The 19,410-nt window shown below is 39.0% G+C and overlaps 2 protein-coding genes across 7 annotated transcripts in view; one reads left to right on the top strand and one right to left on the bottom strand.

Annotated features, from left to right (window-relative positions):
• klhl38a (kelch-like family member 38a) overlaps positions 1–19,410 on the bottom strand; it is a 20,502-nt gene continuing 1,092 nt past the window's right edge. Inside the window, exons 1-6 of one of the 6 annotated variants that reach the window (XM_048201397.1) lie at positions 16,915–18,166; positions 14,773–16,129; positions 14,584–14,689; positions 3,259–3,293; positions 2,054–2,071; positions 1–237 (exon numbers count right to left, since the gene is read on the bottom strand). In XM_048201397.1, coding sequence (XP_048057354.1) covers positions 154–237; positions 2,054–2,071; positions 3,259–3,293; positions 14,584–14,689; positions 14,773–16,128 — 1,599 coding nt within the window. In that variant the 5' untranslated portion in view covers position 16,129; positions 16,915–18,166 and the 3' untranslated portion in view covers positions 1–153. Of the gene's footprint in view, positions 238–2,053; positions 2,072–2,512; positions 3,294–12,134; positions 13,247–14,583; positions 14,690–14,772; positions 16,130–16,914; positions 18,167–19,410 lie in introns of those variants that run through there. The other 5 variants (XM_048201398.1, XM_048201396.1, XM_048201399.1 and 2 more) reach the window with 5 other exon arrangements.
• Positions 2,084–7,747, top strand: LOC125274881 (4-galactosyl-N-acetylglucosaminide 3-alpha-L-fucosyltransferase 9-like). The gene is made up of 2 exons (XM_048201400.1): positions 2,084–2,505; positions 5,876–7,747. Exon 2 carries the CDS (start codon positions 5,888–5,890, stop codon positions 7,040–7,042), a length of 1,155 nt encoding a protein of 384 aa, XP_048057357.1. The 5' UTR covers positions 2,084–2,505; positions 5,876–5,887; the 3' UTR covers positions 7,043–7,747.

Consider the following 19,410-nt stretch of genomic DNA (forward strand, 5'->3'; position numbering starts at 1 on the left):
AAATATTTGTATTTATAAAACTTTTTCTTCTATCACTTTCCGTGTGGTTTGAATGAAGTCTGTGTTTTGCAGTAATAGTCCCTAAGACAGATCTTTTCATCTGAGAAGCACAGGCAAACATTGCACTTGCTACATAGTGTATTTGTGTATCCATCATTGCAGTGTCTTTACTGGGAAATGTGCAATCATGTATTTGCATACATCCAGTGGGGGGTGGTCCGATGACATCTTGGCATTCTGAAATGGAAAAAGTAAAAAAATAAATAAGTGAATAATACATATGGGTCTTATATTGTAGATAAACTAAAAGAATAGACAGGGTGGTAGACCATGTGTCGAGGGTAGAGATCTAAGTATTATCCATCAAAGTACAAACCCGATTCCAAAAAAGTTAGGACACTGTACAAATTGTGAATAAAAACCGAATGCAATAATTTACAAATCTCATAAACTTATATTTTATTCACAATAGAATATAGATAACATATCAAATGTTGAAAGTGAGATATTTTTAAATGTCATGCCAAATATTGGCTCATTTTGGATTTCATGAGAGCTACACATTCCTAAAAAGTGGGGACAGGTAGCAATAAGAGGCCGGAAAAGTTAAATGTACATATAAGGAACAGCTGGAGGACCAATTTGCAACTTATTAGGTCAATTGGCAACATGATTGGGTATAAAAAGTGGCAGTGTCTCTCAGAAGTCAAGATGGGCAGAGGATCACCAATTCCCCCAATGCTGCGGTGAAAAATAATGGAGCAATATCAGAAAGGAGTTTCTCAGAGAAAAATTGCAAAGAGTTTGAAGTTATCATCATCTACAGTGCATAATATCATCCAAAGATTCAGAGAATCTGGAACAATCTCTGTGCATAAGGGTCAAGGCCGGAAAACCATACTGGATGCCCGTGATCTTCGGGCCCTTAGACGGCACTGCATCACATACAGGAATGCTACTGTAATATAAATCACAACATGGGCTCAGGAATACTTCCAGAAAACATTGTCGGTGAACACAATCTACCGTGACATTTGCCGTTGCCGGCTAAAACTCTATAGGTCAAAAAAGAAGCCATATCTAAACATGATCCAGAAGCGCATATGTTTTCTCTGGGCCAAAGCTCATTTAAAATGGACTGTGGCAAAGTGGAAAACTGTTCTGTGGTCAGACTAATCAAAATTTGAAGTTCTTTTTGGAAAACTGGGATGCCATGTCATCTGGACTAAAGAGGACAACCCAAGTTGTTATCAGCGCTCAGTTCAGAAGCCTGCATCTCTGATGGTATGGGGTTGCATGAGTGCATGTGGCATGGGCAGCTTACACATCTGGAAAGGCACCATCAATGCTGAAAGGTATATCCAAGTTCTAGAACAACATATGCTCCCATCCAGACGTCGTCTCATTCAGGAAAGACCTTGCATTTTCCAACATGACAATGATGCGATAAAGAAGACCTAAGACAGTTGAGCAACTAGAAGCCTGTATTAGACAAGAATGGGACAACATTCCTGTTCCTAAACTTGAGCAACTTGTCTCCTCATAAAAATAAAAAGAAGAGGGGATGCCACACAGTGGTAAACATTGCCGTGTCCCAACTTTTTTGAGATGTGTTGATGCCATGAAATTTAAAATAAACTTATTTTTCCCTTAAAATGATACATTTTCTCAGTTTAAACATTTGATATGTCATCTATGTTGTTTTCTGAATAAAATATTGAAATTTGAAACTTCTACATCATTGCTATTCACAATTTGTACAGTGTCCCAACTTTTTTGCAATCGGGTTTGTATTATAATTTCAATGCAAATGCAAATCAAAATTCCACTACTACATTCAAACAATACTGTCTGGCTGCAGTGTCCTTATGTAATGTGTAAGGAGCACAGACTATTTTGACTACCACTCTGGCCCAACGTTGTAGAATTACAACATGGACTTAACAAGCTCTAAATCAAATTTGATGAATGTTTTCCAAAATAACTAAATATGTATGTGTTCTAGACATTGTAATAAACACACACAAAAAAATTTGTAAGGAATTTTACTTACTTGAATCTTGATGACATCCTGTCATGCAAAAAAAGGAGATAAGCTCAACACAAAGTTTGCAATTAGAGTGAGTTCATGGCCCGATGACCGGACTTATAAACACTTCTTCTATCCAATAGCATTGTGAGGACAAACAATAGAACCCATTAAGAATGTAAATGTGGTCTTGAGAAAAAAAAAAAAAAACATTTGCAGGCATTTTTTTTTTTTTTTTGAAAGTGATGTTGTAATTCTGCAACAGTGGGCTTTACAGGGTTAATAGCTGACACTTATAACTAGTTTTTATCACATTAATCACAAAAAATGTGGCACATCCAGTTTTTCTGATGTACATCAAGATTTGCAAAAGTTTCATTCACCATCATCATCTCACCTGACTAGTTCGTCAAATTATTCTCAGAGAGAACCTAACATCACAGATCACTTCGATACTCTCGACTTTTTTAATACAGGTAAGTCAACGTATTTTTTCAGCTAATACTGATTTATATATATAATCACTAGCCTACTGTATATAGATAGCCAGAGATGGGCACAAATACATCAAAAAGTATTTAATTACAAATTGCAAATACTTGCTCATCAAATGTGTTTAATTAAAATACAAAATACTGCTGTGAAAAAAATTATTTAATTAAAATACAAGCAATTTGTAATTTGAAAATACAAACAAAATGTACAAGCAATCATTTGAAGTGTGGGAGTAACTGGAGTTAGATACATGTACGAGTAGGGTGAAGTCAGCTAAAAAGAGCCAAATAATTGTGGCCAACGTGTTTTGGAGAAAAACATTTATTTCATAATGTGATTTTCCCCACACTTTCAATTCATTTTCTTCAATGAAAGGTTAGATTTTTGCTAATTTTATGAATTAAAGGATAAACAATGCAGATTTACTTTTATAGTCATCTTTGATCAAATTTATCAAGGGTACCAACAATTTTGTCCACGTCTCTATGTACATGTTTAAATTAGGTTGTGTGAAAAGGGGAAAAATGGACCAACTCTGGGCAATGGTCAATCATCTTGGAAAAGATTTTACAATCGTCAAGGGAGTTTAAAGCCCTTATGCAAATGGATCAGGAGAGGGATGAAGACGTGCGTAAAGACTGTAAAAGATCATGATGATGCAGACTGTAATCCAGACCCTGCAAACAAACACAAACAGGCCAGACACATTCAGCACACCTCACAATTTCACTCACTTCAACTATCCAATCCCTCCTCCCTTCACGCAATCCTGCAAAGATGAAAGAAAAATTACTCTCAGTTGCTGTCCTGTGGCTAAACATGCTGACAATTGCGTTTTAGACCACACGATTTTGAGTAGGATGGATGAGCAACTTTTGGAAAATGCTTCTCAATACTCATATTGATGCTTCCTCGTTTCCTCACTCTGTCCTCCAGCCCATGACCCGGAAACCAATCGAACACAGCCATCTTGAAGGGCATCTCAATCATAGATATTTCACAGATGAGAATGTGTTGAGATGTTTTTTAAATGTATTAACTCAATATTACAGGTTTTAAACTATGATAACCTTTTAGTGTCGTGTTAGCTTCGTCTTGTATTGTGTTAGTTTAGCACAATCATCTGCTGAAATCTATTGCAGATACATGTGTCAAACTATGGTTGCAGACGCACAGTCAACTTGCTCTCAAATGTTCACGGACTGGCTTTGACCATTCCATTATGGCGGATGACTTGCATATCGCGGCCCATCGAAACAGTTGATAATGAGGAATCTACACATATACTGATCTCAAGGTGAGGAGTGAGGAAGCTTCCTAAGGAGACTTGATCGAGGATGCACAGGTGTATCCTTCCCTCGCATCCTAAGGGGATGGAGACGCAAGGAAAGGAAATGAGGATGCACAAATAAGAAATGGGAAGCACCCCTCATTTTTTTATTTGTGCCACCTCGTTTCCTTTCCTCGCTTCCTTTCCTTGCGTGTTAGGCTCTGTCCCAAATGGCACACTTAATATGCACTTTCGGTGGACTTGCAAAGGCTGCGATCTGGGGAATGCTAAAGTTAGCCTGCTAGCATTAAAAGCATACGATTCCACTCTCTCTGCAAATCATCATCCAAAACACATGAAGGCACACAAAGGCTGAATCCCAAATGGCACCCTAAATCCTCACGGTCTTCCTCTGAGTCCGCACTTTCACGACGTAATGCCGGGTAAAGTCCTCTGTGTAGCTCACAGACTTCCGGGCTCAGCTGAAATGCGCATCGAGGGCGCATAGCGGCCGCAAAGGGAGTGCTCACGAGCACCCATCTGAAACCTAAAATGATGAATGTGACACCCTATGGTCTTGGACCGAAAGTGCATAGAAGTGTGCCATTTGGGATTCAGTCTGTAGCACTGCAGCAGACTTCTTCCCGACAGTCAAAGCGGCATTACGTCACGAAAGTGCGGACTGCAAGTGTTTAGGGTGCCATTTGGGACAGGGCCTTAGCTCCACCCCCTTAGGATGTGAGGGAAGAACACGCCTGTGTGTCCTAGCTCATGACTCCTCGCCTCTTCACGGAGCAATTAGAGGCTGCATCCGAAAACTGAAAAATTCTGCCTTCAGAGGACGCATTCCAAGGTAGAAAGGCATCAAGGCACATCCAAATCCAGTGTTACCTTCACTTCTTGTCTCATTAGATGCCTTCATCTGAAGCATAGATGTATCCTTCGCTGCATTTGATATCCCACAATCCTGTGCTTTCCATTCTGTGACAGATGAGATAAAGATGGTGTCTGAAAGTTGCAGTTGGTGGTTTGTGTGTAAATGTACATTTTTTTTTTTTTACCATTTATTATTACCACTAGTAATTTCTAGTGAGAATTTTGCTTAGTTATTACCAAAGCTTGCACTATTTTGCTGTAGATCATTAAACTGTTACACTTCCTCAGAAGTCTGTCCAAAATCAGTTTCGTGAGGTATCTTTGTCTGCAAACGCTGCCTGCTAATTTGCCTGATAAGGCGGCGAAGCAACAAGTCAGCTGCCTGTGAGTTTTCGAATGCAGCCAGAGAATTAAGATGTCCTTCAAGATGGTTAAGTTCGATTGGTTTCTGGGTCATGGGCTGGAGGATAGAGGAGTGAGGAAACAAGGAACCATCAACTTGAGTATTGAGAAGCACCCATGAAGTCAGACACTTTCTGCTTCCTGTGGTGATACTGGTGTTTGCGCACTTTTCACAACAAAGTGAATTACATTTAAAATACCAAGTGGAAACTATGTTTTTCATCAATTAGTGCTCGAAGTGGACACTTCTATATTTTAACCTGTAGCAAACCATCACTTTTTCTTGCGTACTGGCACTTCTCACATGTTGCCGGATTTCTGTTATGTTAAAGTTTCGTAGGGTTACCATAGTTCCTGCGGTTATGGTAAAGAATGGGCATGCAAAACCTAAAGGCTATACTGCATGTTGATTAGCAATGTACGTGCAAGTATATAGTGATAAGCAGCGTCCGAAATCGCGTACTGTTGAGTAGGTACTACATTTGAATTTAAATTTACTTCATGACCGTTGAAAAAGTATGTTCTATATAGTACGATTGCGTGTAGTAGTAGTAACTTAATCTAAATGTTTTAAGGTTATCAGTTTCCACAAACATTGAGTTTTCTGAACAGTGTAGCCCATCATTTAATAAAACACAAGAAGGATCTTACACTTATTTTGTCTTTAAATATACATTGTACTTGCAGACAGACTGGAACATTTTCCCATTCAAATCTAGATGACCATTTATGTATTTTAAAGGCAATTTTATAATATTTTAAGCCAATTATTGATGCATTCTCTTTCTTCTCCCCTGCATTAGTGAAGGATAAAAATGTCAGATTCTTGGAAAACTGCTGTAAAGGCAGTAATTGCCATGTTTTTGTTGGAATGTTTTATACTTTCTGCATACCACCTCCTACCACTTGGATATTTTAACCAACAAGTCCAGATAAAAAACAACAGCAAAGAATCTTGCCTCCATGTTCTTAAGATGCAGAACTACATATGCACTGTGAACAACTCCATGGAGGAACTCCTGATGACAACATCTGTACCAAAGCCCTTGACCTCCACTGAGAAAGAAGAACCAGACACCATTGTGTTGATCTGGATGTGGCCTTTTGGTTCAAGATTTGGCCTTGGACTCTGCAGTTCAGCTTTCAATATCCATGGCTGTCATTTAACAGATGACAGAGGTCTTTTTAATCAAGCACATGGGGTTATGTTTCATCATAGAGATATCAGTTGGGATTTATCTAACATGCCGAAACTTCCACGGCCTGCTTTCCAGAAGTGGATATGGTGGAATATGGAGTCTCCAACTCATTCAGGTCAAAATCCCTTGCTAAAAGATCTGTTCAATCTGACTTCAGGTTACCGCCGGGATTCAGATATTCCAGTACCGTACGGTTGGCTCTCAGATGCCACGGAGGTAGAGAAAAACTATACTATCCCAAAGAAGGAAAAATTAGTTTGCTGGGTTGTAAGTAACTATAATCCAAATCATAAGCGTTCACAGTACTTTAATGAGTTAGTGAAACACATTAACGTGGAAGCCCATGGAAGACACTTCAACAGTCCAATTAACAATAATGAATATTTAAATTTGGTGTCCAGTTGCAAATTCTACCTGTCCTTTGAGAATTCTATTCACAGAGACTACATGACTGAGAAGCTGTTCAACTCTCTAGCACTTGGTACCGTTCCAGTTGTTCTTGGCCCATCGAGAGAAAACTATGAGCAGTTCATACCAAGTGAAGCCTTCATCCATGTGGATGACTTCCCATCCCCAAAAGAACTGGCTGATCATCTAAAACTCTTGGACCAAAACGAGGATCTGTACAGGCAGCACTTTACCTGGAGAAAACATTTTGTTTCAAAGGGAGCAAAATTCGGTCTTGAGCATGCCTGTCGGATTTGTGAACATGTTAGAAAGAATAAGCACTACAGAGTGGTCAAAGATCTCAACAGCTGGTACTGGGGTTAAGGGGGGATTTTAAGACAATGCTGACTGACCAGGGGTGGTAAGTCATGAGTAAATAAAATTTACATCTCATTTAACCACATGTCCTGCTCCAGCTTTGCGCTGCAAGATGGGTCAAGTTATATTCCAAATGGGGTTTGTCGCAAATTCAATGATACATTTTTGTTTAATTCTTCAAAATTAATCTCACATTTGAACAATTACCATTATAAATTTATGGAAAATTATGTTCTTTTATATATTTGGGGCAGGGATTAAAATGGTTCAAAAAACAAACACAACATTTTTGAATGTTTTTTTTTTTTTTGCAGAATGTAATAAATAATATAAATAAATATAAATATGTGATAAATATTATACTACGGTTATCATACCTCAAGACATTGTTTTATTTCAAGACATTTGTCAGGTTTTTGTCCTTAAAATGCTCTTGTGTTGTACAAAAGGACCTCAATGAGTCAAGCATGTATAGTTAAATGGAAAGTGTTACCTATTACGTCCAATAGGTGGCAGTATCCTTGGTCAGATTTGGACTGTTAGCATTGATAGAGGCTAAAGTGAAAGTTGATTTGAAGTTGCCATTTGAAGCTTCTGCCTTTCAAACGTGACACAGACCTAATTTAAAGGGTTAGTTCACCCAAAAATGAAAATAATGTCATTTATTACTCACCCTCATGCCGTTCTACACCCGTAAAACCTTTGTTCATCTTAAAAATGCAAATTAAGATATTTTTGTTGAAATCCGATGGCTCAGTAAGGCCTGCATAGCCAGCAATGACATTTCCTCTCAAGATCCATAAATGTACTAAAAACATATTTAAATCAGTTCATGTGAGTACAGTGGTTCAATATTAATATTATAAAGCGACGAGAATATTTTTGGTCGTTATTTTGTTTTTTTGGTGCACCAAAAATATTCTCGTCGCTTTATAATAGGAAAACGCTATATAGTTGAAATAGTTTTGCATTTCATCTCAGATGATGTCATTTTAAAAATTGAGAATTTAATGGAAATAAGTTAATGCAGCCTCTTATTTACAGTACATGAGGTAAGCATGAAGCTGATTGGTTTATATTTTTAATGTAATTTTATATAATAGGCTACATGTTTTAAAAACTGTATTGCACACCTGTTGCTGCCAGAGTAACTGCCCATTTTTGTTCTTAACATCTTCCCGCCGCTGTGGTGGAACGGTGATGAAATATTGTTCTTGTAAATACTTTCCAACATTTCCGAAATAAACGTATCTTTAAAAGATTAATTCACTTTCAAATTAAAATTTCCTGATAATTTACTCACCCCCATGTCATCCAAGATGTTCATGTCTTTCTTTCTTCAGTCGAAAAGAAATTAAGGTTTTGATGAAAACATTCCAAAACATTTTCTCCTTATAGTGGACTTCAATGGAGCCCAAACGGTTGAGGGTCAAAATGACAGTTTCAGTGCAGCTTCAAAACGTTCTACACGATCCCAGACAAGGAATAAGGGTCTTATCTAGAGAAACCATTGCACATTTTCTAAAAAAAAAAAAAAAAAAATTATATAAGTTTTAACAATAAATGCTCATCTTGAACTAGCTCTCTTCTTCTCTATTAGAATTCTGGCAGTGTAGACACTGCTAAGTGTATTACTGCCCTCCACAGGTTAAAGTTTGAACTAATTGTTATATACTTGCACTAGAATATTGTATATGACAATTTAGTTCTAACTTTGACCTGAGGAGGGCAGTAATACACTTAGCAGTGTCTACACTGCTGGAATTCAAATAGAGAAGAAGAAGAGAGCTAGTTCAAGATGAGCATTTATGGTTAAAATGTATAATTTAAAAAAAATTAGAAAATGAGCAATGGTTTCTCTAGATAAGACCCTTATTTCTCATCTGGGATCACTGTAAACTGTAATTTTGACCTTCAAAATCCTGGAATGTTTTCATCAAAAACCTTATTTTTTTTCAACTGAAGAAAGAAAGACATCTTGGATGACATGGGGGTGAGTAAATTATCAGGAAATTTTAATTTGAAAGTGAACTAATCCTTTAATAATGCGTGCAAAATACAGCAAAGCTCAAAACATATACAGTACTCCGCAGTGGCCAAAAAGGATTTAAATGGTGTATTTTGTATTGATATCTTCTTGTAAAGTCAGAGATGTGGATTCGGATGGCAATTAAATTACCACACGACAAGGACAAGGAAACAAGGACATGGTTTTTACTTTAAACAACATCTTACGAGACGCAACTGCATGCATTGGCTAGCGCTGTCATGGGAATGTCTTAAATGTTAAAAGGACAAAGACAAAGATATCGCTTTCCTCAGCGGACATTCAAACTGATTTTGTTATTATGAATATAAGATTGACCTGAAGAATATCAGATGCAGGTACTAAACTTGCTCAGGTGATCTCTCTCATAATACTCTATGTATTACAATGACTTTCAATGAAGCGACTCAACTTTCCTTCATTATAAGTTCTAAAGTAACGTTTTAGAATTAGAAATGGTTGCTAGGGCTCAACTGTTAAACTGTCAACTTGAGATTTGAATCCATGGCAGAAGGAAGTATTGCCTCACAAAAGAGGGTTTTCAAAGACAATTCGTTCTTGTTTCTTATTCATTTACACACTTGTGCCTTCGACCTGTTGTATAAACACAATATCACACTCGTAGCTGTGTGATATGGCTGTATATCAGCACGCTGTAATTGCCTATGGCCGAATCACAGCCGTGCTGATATATATTACATGGCTACTTGTGTGATATTGCACACACACCACACACACACACACACATATATATATATATATATATATATATATATATATATATATATATATATATATATATATATATATATATATATATATGTGTATATATATATATATATATATATATATATATATATATATATATATATATATATATATATATACAGTGGGTACGGAAAGTATTCAGACCCCCTTAAATTTTTTACTCTTTGTTATATTGCAGCCATTTGTTAAAATCATTTAAGTTCATTTTTTCCCCTCATTAATGTACACACAGCACCCCATATTGACAGAAAAACACAGAATGGTTGACATTTTTGCAGATTTATTAAAAAAGAAAAACTGAAATAACACACGGTCCTAAGTATTCAGACCCTTTGCTCAGTATTTAGTAGAAGCACCCTTTTGATCTAATACAGCCATGAGTCTTTTTGGGAAAGATGCAACAAGTTTTTCACACCTGGATTTGGGGATCCTCTGCCATTCCTTCTTGCAGATCCTCTCCAGTTCTGTCAGGTTGGATGGTAAACGTTGGTGGACAGCCATTTTTAGGTCTCTCCAGAGATGCTCAATTGGGTTTAAGTCAGGGCTCTGGCTGGGCCATTCAAGAACAGTCACAGAGTTGTTGTGAAGCCACTCCTTCGTTATTTTAGCTGTGTGCCTAGGGTCATTGTCTTGTTGGAAGGTAAACCTTTGGCCCAGTCTGAGGTCCTGAGCACTCTGGAGAAGGTTTTCATCCAGGATATCCCTGTACTTGGCCGCATTCATCTTTCCCTCGATTGCAACCAGTCGTCCTGTCCCTGCAGCTGAAAAACACCCCCACAGCATGATGCTGCCACCACCATGCTTCACTGTTGGGACTGTATTGGACAGGTGATGAGCAGTGCCTGGTTTTCTCCACACATACCACTTAGAATTAAGGCCAAAAAGTTCTATCTTGGTCTCATCAGACCAGAGAATCTTATTTCTCACCATCTTGGAGTCCTTCAGGTGTTTTTTAGCAAACTCCATGTGGGCTTTCATGTGTCTTGCACTGAGGAGAGGCTTCCGTCGGGCCACTCTGCCATAAAGCCCCGACTGGTGGAGGGCTGCAGTGATGGATGACTTTCTACAACTTTCTCCCATCTCCCGACTGCATCTCTGGAGCTCAGCCACAGTGATCTTTGGGTTCTTCTTTACCTCTCTCACCAAGGCTCTTCTCCCCCGATAGCTCAGTTTGGCCGGACGGCCAGCTCTAGGAAGGGCTCTGGTCATCCCAAACGTCTTTCATTTAAGGATTATGGAGGCCACTGTGCTCTTAGGAACCTTAAGTGCAGCAGAAATTTTTTTGTAACCTTGGCCAGATCTGTGCCTTGCCACAATTCTGTCTCTGAGCTCTTCAGGCAGTTCCTTTGACCTCATGATTCTCATTTGCTCTGACATGCACTGTGAGCTGTAAGGTCTTATATAGACAGGTGTGTGGCTTTCCTAATCAAGTCCAATCAGTATAATCAAACACAGCTGGACTCAAATGAAGGTGCAGAACCATCTCAAGGATGATCAGAAGAAATGGACAGCACCCGAGTTAAATATGTGTGTCACAGCAAATTGCTTAGTACCATGTGGTCCATGTGATATTTCAGTTTTTCTTTATTAATAAATCTCCAAAAATGTTCAACAATTCTGTGTTTTTCTGTCAATATGGGGTGCAGTGTGTACATTAATGAGGGAAAAAATGAACTTAAATGATTTTAGCAAATGGCTGAAATATAACAAAGAGTGAAAAATTTAAGGGGGTCTGAATACTTTCCGTACCCACTGTATATATATATATTTATATATACATACATATACATACATACATATATGGTCACACTTTAGATTAGGGTCCAATTCTCACTATCTCATGGCACGCTAGTTCTCCTTGATGCAAATTTTGTACATATAGACCTTTTTGTCATCAGAAGAAAATTTAATTAGGTCTAAATCAAGAAATATATTCAGGTCACGGAAATGGTTCAGGATAGCAAATGACAACTAGCATCAGCTAAAAATCTAATCTTAATTATTTCCCTTAAACCTAACATATTAAAGTCTTATTTCAATGGATTTATTATTCATAATAAATTAATTTACTAATTCAAAATACTGCTATTTTTGTGATGCACATAATTGGATCGCATGGATTTTCAGTTTGAAAGTTGTTGAAATGCAGTGGTTACCCAGAAGAGCCTGGGCAAACTTCCATGGCCCCCCTTCCCCCCAATAAGTATTAAAATTATTTATATTTGGTTAGATCAAATTAACCAATTAAAATGCTAAAAAAAAACATACAAACTTAAGATGTTATTAATTAAAATGACATCATATTTTTTAATTTAGTTGATTCATTACAACAGGTAAGGTGCTGTCACTGTCACATTATCCTGCTGGAAAAGAAACAGGCCCCATGCTGAAAATGTTCATCTTAGCAGATTGCATGGCTGTATACTTGATTTTATGCTTCTATTAATAATGTGTGTAGCAGAAACAGTAAACTCTGTTAATTACAAGCAGGTGTCCACATACTTTTAGCGTACATGGTACATCAAGCATTTCATGATCCATTAGGTTTGTTTTTGGCCTTTGTTAATTACATAGAACTGACCACACACCATAGCTCTGAGGGAATGTTCTCTTCACTTCACCAATTACTTCATCACAGGCATGTCCTTATGCTTGTAGATTTTACACTAGCTAAAAAGATCATCACATCTCCTGCATTCCAATTAAATTCAGGCTAACAAGGCACTATTGACTAAAATTTGGCTGCCCAAGCTGTTCTGATGAGAAACATCTGTCTGAAGATTTTTTGGGTCACAGTTCTGCAGGGACAGCTGTGCATTGCATAAGTCTGCCGTTTTGCTCTGAGGTCCTGGGCTCACTCCCTGAGGTCCACTGTGACACTTGCAATTGCCAGCTCAAATCTCTTTTGATTTAAGACGGCACAGATGCTGGCGAGCACCAGCAGCATACCATCAAAGCCACAGCTGAGATCTACTCAATCCACAAACGAATGCATCCTTCCTCAGATGGTTTCCAGTCTCAGCTGTGGCCCCATATTTTCATTTCCCTTAATGAGCAGGGGAGCGAACTGGACGCCCAAGCAGAGATGTTGCACCCTCTAAGCAATCATGGTGGGTTGGGGCGGTTGGAGACGCAGATCAGCGATAGTGAACCGTGATCAAACAGCTTGTACGGTAAAGATCCTTTAGAAGTCCACACGTCTGTTTTAGGGTCATAGCACTCAAAGCAGTCGGAGTCCTCGATGACATCATGAGTGTTGAGGAAGCGTCCTCCGGTCACGTAGAGTTTGTTATTGATGACTGTGGCTGCATGGTGCATCCTTCTCTCCTTCATGTTCGCACACTTCACAAACTTATTAGCTTTGGTGTCGTAGGCAATCACTCTTCTTGTGTATCCTAAAATGATTGTCAACACACAGCAGTTTAATTAATGCCTAAACTCATCAAATGATGCATAATGTTTCAAGGTTGGAATATTGTATGATCCTAGGAAGGGGCAAGAATTTTCATCTTGACTGATTTCATCTCAACATTTATTGAATGTTGCTCTATTAATTATGACATGAGTTCAGTTTTGAGGCTAAATTATACAAGTTTTGTCATTGTATAATAGTAATCTGTGAATTTATTTTATGTTCTATAGACTATTAAAAGGTTTTTATGACTATTTGTTAATGCCATTTAGATTTGTAGGGTAAAAATTTAGATTTTTTTTTTTTTGACATAATTGTTCTATTATTATTATAACAATTATATAGTGTAATTCAGATATATGTCCATGATTCTGTTGTATGTTTTGCCTGTCATTGTTCAGTTATTCAACTAAATCAGTGGTTCTCAACCAAGGGTCTCGGGCCCACTAGGGGGCCTCAAGATCATTTAAAAATCAAAATATTTCTTATTTTAAAACAGTTCATGTGACTACAGCGGTTCAACCTTAATGTTATGAAGAGAAGAGAATACTTATTGTGCACCAAAAAAAAAAAAAAAATAGCGACTTCATTCAACAATATCTAGTGAAGGGCGATTTCAAAACAATGCTTTATGAGGTTTTGAAGCTTTACGAATCTTTTGTTTCGAATCAGTGGTTCGGAGCACGTATCAAACTGCCAAAGTCACGCCCCCCAGTGGTGAAACATTGAAATTTCAAAACACTTATCACGTAATAAAGCCTCGTTTACTGAAATCACGTGACTTTGGCAGTTTGATACATGCTCCGAACCACTGATTCGAAACAAAAGATTCGTAAAGCTTCGAAGCTTCATTAAGCAGTGTTTTGAAATTGTCCATCACTAGATATTGTTGCATAAAGTTATTTTGCTTTTGTGGTGCACAAAAAGTATTCTCATTGCTTCATAACATTAAGGTTGAACCATTGTAATCAGATGATCTGTTTTAAATACGTCTTTAGTAGCGTTCTGGGCATCTGAAAGTGTTAATTGTCTTGCTGGCAATGCAGACCTCACTGAGCCATCGGATTTTATGAAAAATATCTTAATTTGTGTTCCGAAGATGAACGAAGGTCTTACGGGTGTGGAACGACATGAGGGTGAGTAATTAATGACAGAATTTTCATTTTTGGGTGAACTAACCCTTTAAATATTGTTGTGAGCAATGGGAGGTCAAAGTCAAAAATTTTGAGAATCCCTGAACTAAATTGTCTTTTTTATATATATAAATGACAAAAATTGATATTTGTATTTTACATATTTTTTCTTACAATATTTACTCACCTCCAACAATATAAATCTTGTCTTCTATCACAGCAGCAGGTGCGCAGACGTTCTTCACTGTCCTCGTTTCCAGTCTAGACCACAAGTTGCGGGAGATGTGATAAACCTTGGAAAGATGAGTGGCGTTTGTCATGAGGGATCACACCTTGAGCGAAGCACAGATTATCTTTTCTGAATGACTTTTGTTACCTGTATTAGTCTCACTGGGTTCTGCAAGGCATCCTCGCCTCCAAACACATAAATCCTCTGGTCGTTGGCCGCCACTGCAGGGTGCAAGACTGCTGTGGGCATAGGTGCCATGGCCTCCCATTGATTGAACATGCTGTTGTAGCGCTCTACCATATTTGAGATCTGCTTATTCGGCCCTATTCCACCAAGAGCAAAGATAAAGTGAAGGTAGGAGACGCATTGATGGGCGTACCGTGGCACCAGCATGGGTTCGGCGGTCCTCCACTGGTTTGTCTTCAATGAGAGAGTGTACACTGTGGCACTAACCGCACTGTCTCCAGATACCAGACTAAGACTGAGGCCACCCACCACATACAGAATGCTGTGAATACAGACATACGCCGCCTTGTAGAGCCGCAAAGGTAGTTTAGCGAGCCACTGCCAACGCTGTGTCCTTTCGTCGTAGAGAAGTGCCTCCCGAGATGTCTGTTCGTTGTTTTTGCGGCCTCCAACCACCACCAGAGTCTCCCGGCACGTGTAGCGACGCGGTGTGGTCCAGAGAGGCTTCAGCTCTCGAGTGCATTTGGCGCTTACGGAAAACATCAGACGTCGCACAGACTCGATGATCTCCGTGCACAGCGTAGATGACTGGACGAGCGGATCATTGGCGATAAACTGGAAGAGGTACGTCGGATGGATGTACCGCAACCGGACCTTCTTGAAGAGGTCGTGAATGGCTCCTCGACGGGAGAAGGGGTCATGGTGGATCCAAGCAAGTAACGTCTCAAAAACCTGCTCCTCCTCCGCGCACAGTCGGTCGTCCTCCAGGTAGCACATTAGCTCGGGAAGGGAAAGTTCGCAGAAGTCCTCAGAAGCAGCTACATCCGAGAAACACCGCACGGCCATCTCTTTGGCTCTCTCCTTGAGGCTTTCACAGTGAAGGATCTCTGAGAGCCGGATCATGCTCAGGCAGTTTTCCGGATTGAGCTGTTCCTGTAGGAAGGTGGAGCAGGCCTCAAAGAGCCTCCCGTACTGCAGCATGGAGGCCGCCTGCATCAGGGGCAGCACAAGCTCCATGGTGATGGTGATGGTACCAGTATAGATGTAATCCACGACACATTCAATGACTTCCGATGTGATCCCTTTCAGGTCCACTCTAGCCTGGCTACTCTCCCGAAAGCTGCTGCAGAACATGGCTCGGAAGTATGGGCTGCTGGAAACCAAGACGTTCCTGTGGCACGGGATCTCCTTGTCTTCGGTGCACAAGATCACATCGGTAAAGATCTGCTCCTGTCTCAGTATGTTCAACTGAAACAGGAGGTGAGCAGGGAGCTCTTGGTCCTTGAACGGAAAGACCTCTGTTGATGTACTAGCCATGCTGCAGAGGGGAAGGATTGAGAGTTTAATGGCAAATAAACATTACCGTTCAGTCACAGTGAGTAAGAAGTTACGGGTTGCTGTTGTCATGAGCATCACACAACCCATCCTCCCTCCCTTTAAGCTCTCTTTCTCTGTTACTTTATCACCCAGGATGTTCCGCTCCACTGTGTTCTATTCCAGTGTCCCTTAAATCATTTTAATGCATTCATGTGTAGCGCTTGGCTACATTTCCCTATCAAAGCTAAGTTTATCAACGTCGTTGTATCACTTGCCAGCTGTTTCTGATCCCCTTGGTAGGTTTGCCCTTGACAGCCTAACCTATTTAGACGAGGACATTTCATGGGGCTATTATCAACACTAAGTCGTCTAATCACCCCAGAGACAGCTACTGATTTTATTTCACTCCAGATCACATGGGCCTGTCTGACCTCTATTTTGGGATGCTAATTGTTTTTTTCTTCTTATTAATCACCATTCTGAGACACCACAACAAGGCTGAAAGTATTCCCCAAAGAAAAAAAGATACCATATCATATTTCAGTGGCACTCGTTTAAAAAGACAGCTTCAAAATAGACAGTAAACTATCGGTTGTGAAAATGGGTGAGTGACAATAACTACCGTAAGAGAACCTTAATAAATAAGGATTCAAACTAGAGACTTGAACTATTTAACATTATAAACGAGCAGGACAATTCTGGAAAAGCAAATGCCCTATATCAGAATCTGCAATTTGTACATTAATTCAATCTTGTTTATATTTTTAAAGTAGCTCTTGAACTCACCTGTTAGTTCTTCACACTCAAGTTCCAATGAGAATCAGACAGTTCAGCGGGATAAAAGCAAATACATTTCTCCCAAATTTCTCTCTCAAAGACGACAGTCAAAAGTGTCATGGAGAAAGACATGAGGTCTCAAGTTTGGAGTTTGCCATGAGGTCGCTGTGTACATTCCAGTTACCTAGAATAGTCTAGAGGGCTGCTGTCCTCGGGGTCTCACATGTGACCCTCCCCTTGTTTGTTCCCACAGTGGTGGGCCGTGCACCATGCTTTTTGAGTGTTTACTATGGCAGTGACAGAGAACTCGGCTTATCCGGAGGACAGAGGAAGGGGTCGAGGGCTTGTGCACACCCCTTGGCAGGCTTGTGTAACCCAGGAAGCTGGTAAATATAGTGCAGTGCTGATGGCTAGGATGAATGCGGTGAACAGCTGAACCGTTACCTTGATTTGCCTCTTCTTTGAGAAGACCACAACAGGTGGCTATTTACCTGCTTGTTAAGACGGACATTCATATAAGCCTTTTGGCATTTCCAACATGCTCTTTATCTTGTTTTTATGTTCATGTCTTTTTATTTTGATATGACAATTTTGTATTTTATTTTGAAGTATCCTGGGGGTCTTGTTTCATCATTGGGTCTTGTTAAGTTAATCAGTGTATTTTAACCCCTCATGTTTGCTGTTTCTTGTTGTATATCAGATGTTTTCAAGACAGATTATTGTAAAGCTTGCATTATTTTGTTCAAGTCAAGTTCATGGTTTTTGGTTTCTTGGATATATAGTTTTATTGTTTGTTACTTATTTTGGTTATCAGTATATCTAGTTTCACAGGCTTTCCCCCGGTTTCACAGACAAGGCTTAAGCAAGTCCCAGACTAAAATGCATGTTTGAGCTGTCTTAACCGAAAGCAACTTGCACTAACATATCTTAAAATATGTCAGTTCCATTGTTTTGTCTCAAGATGCACACCAGTAATGTTTTTTTTTTCTAGTGGACATTTTATAAATGCTACATAAATGTCCTAATTGAACTATAAGGCCTAATTCTGGCTTAAGCTAAGCCCTGTCTGTGAAATTGGGCATAATGTAACAGTCAAGGAGACCTACGAAAACATCAAAATTAAATATGCAGAGGGAATTGCATATCTCAACCTGTTTTTTATATTCTGTAAGTTGCATACATCTAACTGGAAGTGCTATACTGACAGATTAAAGGATTAGTTCACTTTCAATTAAAAATTAGCCCAAGCTTTACTCACCCTCAAGCCATCCTAGGTGTATATTACTTTCTTCTTTCTGATGAACACAATCAGAGAAATATTAATAAATATCCTGACACATCCGAGCTTTATAATTGCAGTGAACAGGGGTCACGAGTATGAGCTGAAAAAAGTACTTCCTTCCACATCCAACCATCATAAACGTACTCCACACAGCTTCGGGTGGTTAGTAAAGGCCTTCTGAAGTAAAGCGATGCATTTATGTAAAAAAAAAAAATCTTTATTTAACAAGTTATGAAGTAAAATATCTAGCTTCCGCCAGACTCCCTTCTGTATTCAAGTTGCAAAGAAAGTGTAAACTGGCGTCACGTCAGTTAAACCTTTTCTGTAAATTGAATAGGGAAGGCGTAGGACGTAGCGTAAGACTGCAAAGTTTTACACTTTCTTCACACGTTGAATACGGAAGGGAGTCTGGCGGAAGCTAGATATTTTACTTCATAACTTGTTAAATATGGATATTTTTTTTACACAAATGCATCGATTTGCTTTAGAAGGCCTTTATTAATCCCCCGGAGCCGTGTGGAGTACGTTCATGATGGATGGATGTGGATAGAAGCACTTTCATCAGCTCATACTCGTGAAACCTGTTAACTGCCATTATAAAGCTCGGATGCATCAGGATATTTATTAATCTCCGATTGTGTTCATCAGAATGAGGAAAGTCATATACACCTAGGATGGCTTGAGGGTGAGTAAAGCTTGGGCTAATTTTCATTTGAAAGTGAACTAATCCTTTTGCAAATAATTACTTTTTATGAAATTGAATAAAATCAGTATACAAGCAAATTATAAAGACGACAAAGAAAGCAAATTAAAAAAATACATCTCAGATGAACTGAATGCTAGATACTGGTGCGGATACTCCTTATAGCCCTATCATCGTGTTGGGAGAAGATGAATTACTGTCATGTTTAGATTGCTGGAGAGGGAAAGAAAAACAAACATGCATCTAGGCAGATTATATGACAGTCCTTGAATGCCATGGATTCTGGAATGTCAGCGAGGGAGCAGCATCTTTAGCAATGCCACCTCTTCCCTGGAATGAACACAGCTGTGTTTGCTTTGCCTACTGCATGTTTTCTAACCTAGTGGCATTACCATGCTGCTCATAGGTGCAGTTAATACATTTGTCAACACAAACAGTCCCATTGAAGATATCTCTAGTTTTTAGGGAACATTTTGTCTTTAAAGATGAATAATATGAATTCAGAAATTTGCAGTTCTTC

Source organism: Megalobrama amblycephala, linkage group LG9 (assembly GCF_018812025.1).
Source record: "Megalobrama amblycephala isolate DHTTF-2021 linkage group LG9, ASM1881202v1, whole genome shotgun sequence".
NCBI lineage: Eukaryota > Metazoa > Chordata > Actinopteri > Cypriniformes > Xenocyprididae > Megalobrama > Megalobrama amblycephala.

Coding starts and splice junctions, on each gene's coding strand:
- LOC125274881 (XM_048201400.1), top strand. CDS start 5,888: ATGTCAGATTCTTGGAAAACTGCTGTAAAGGCAGTAATTGCCATGTTT.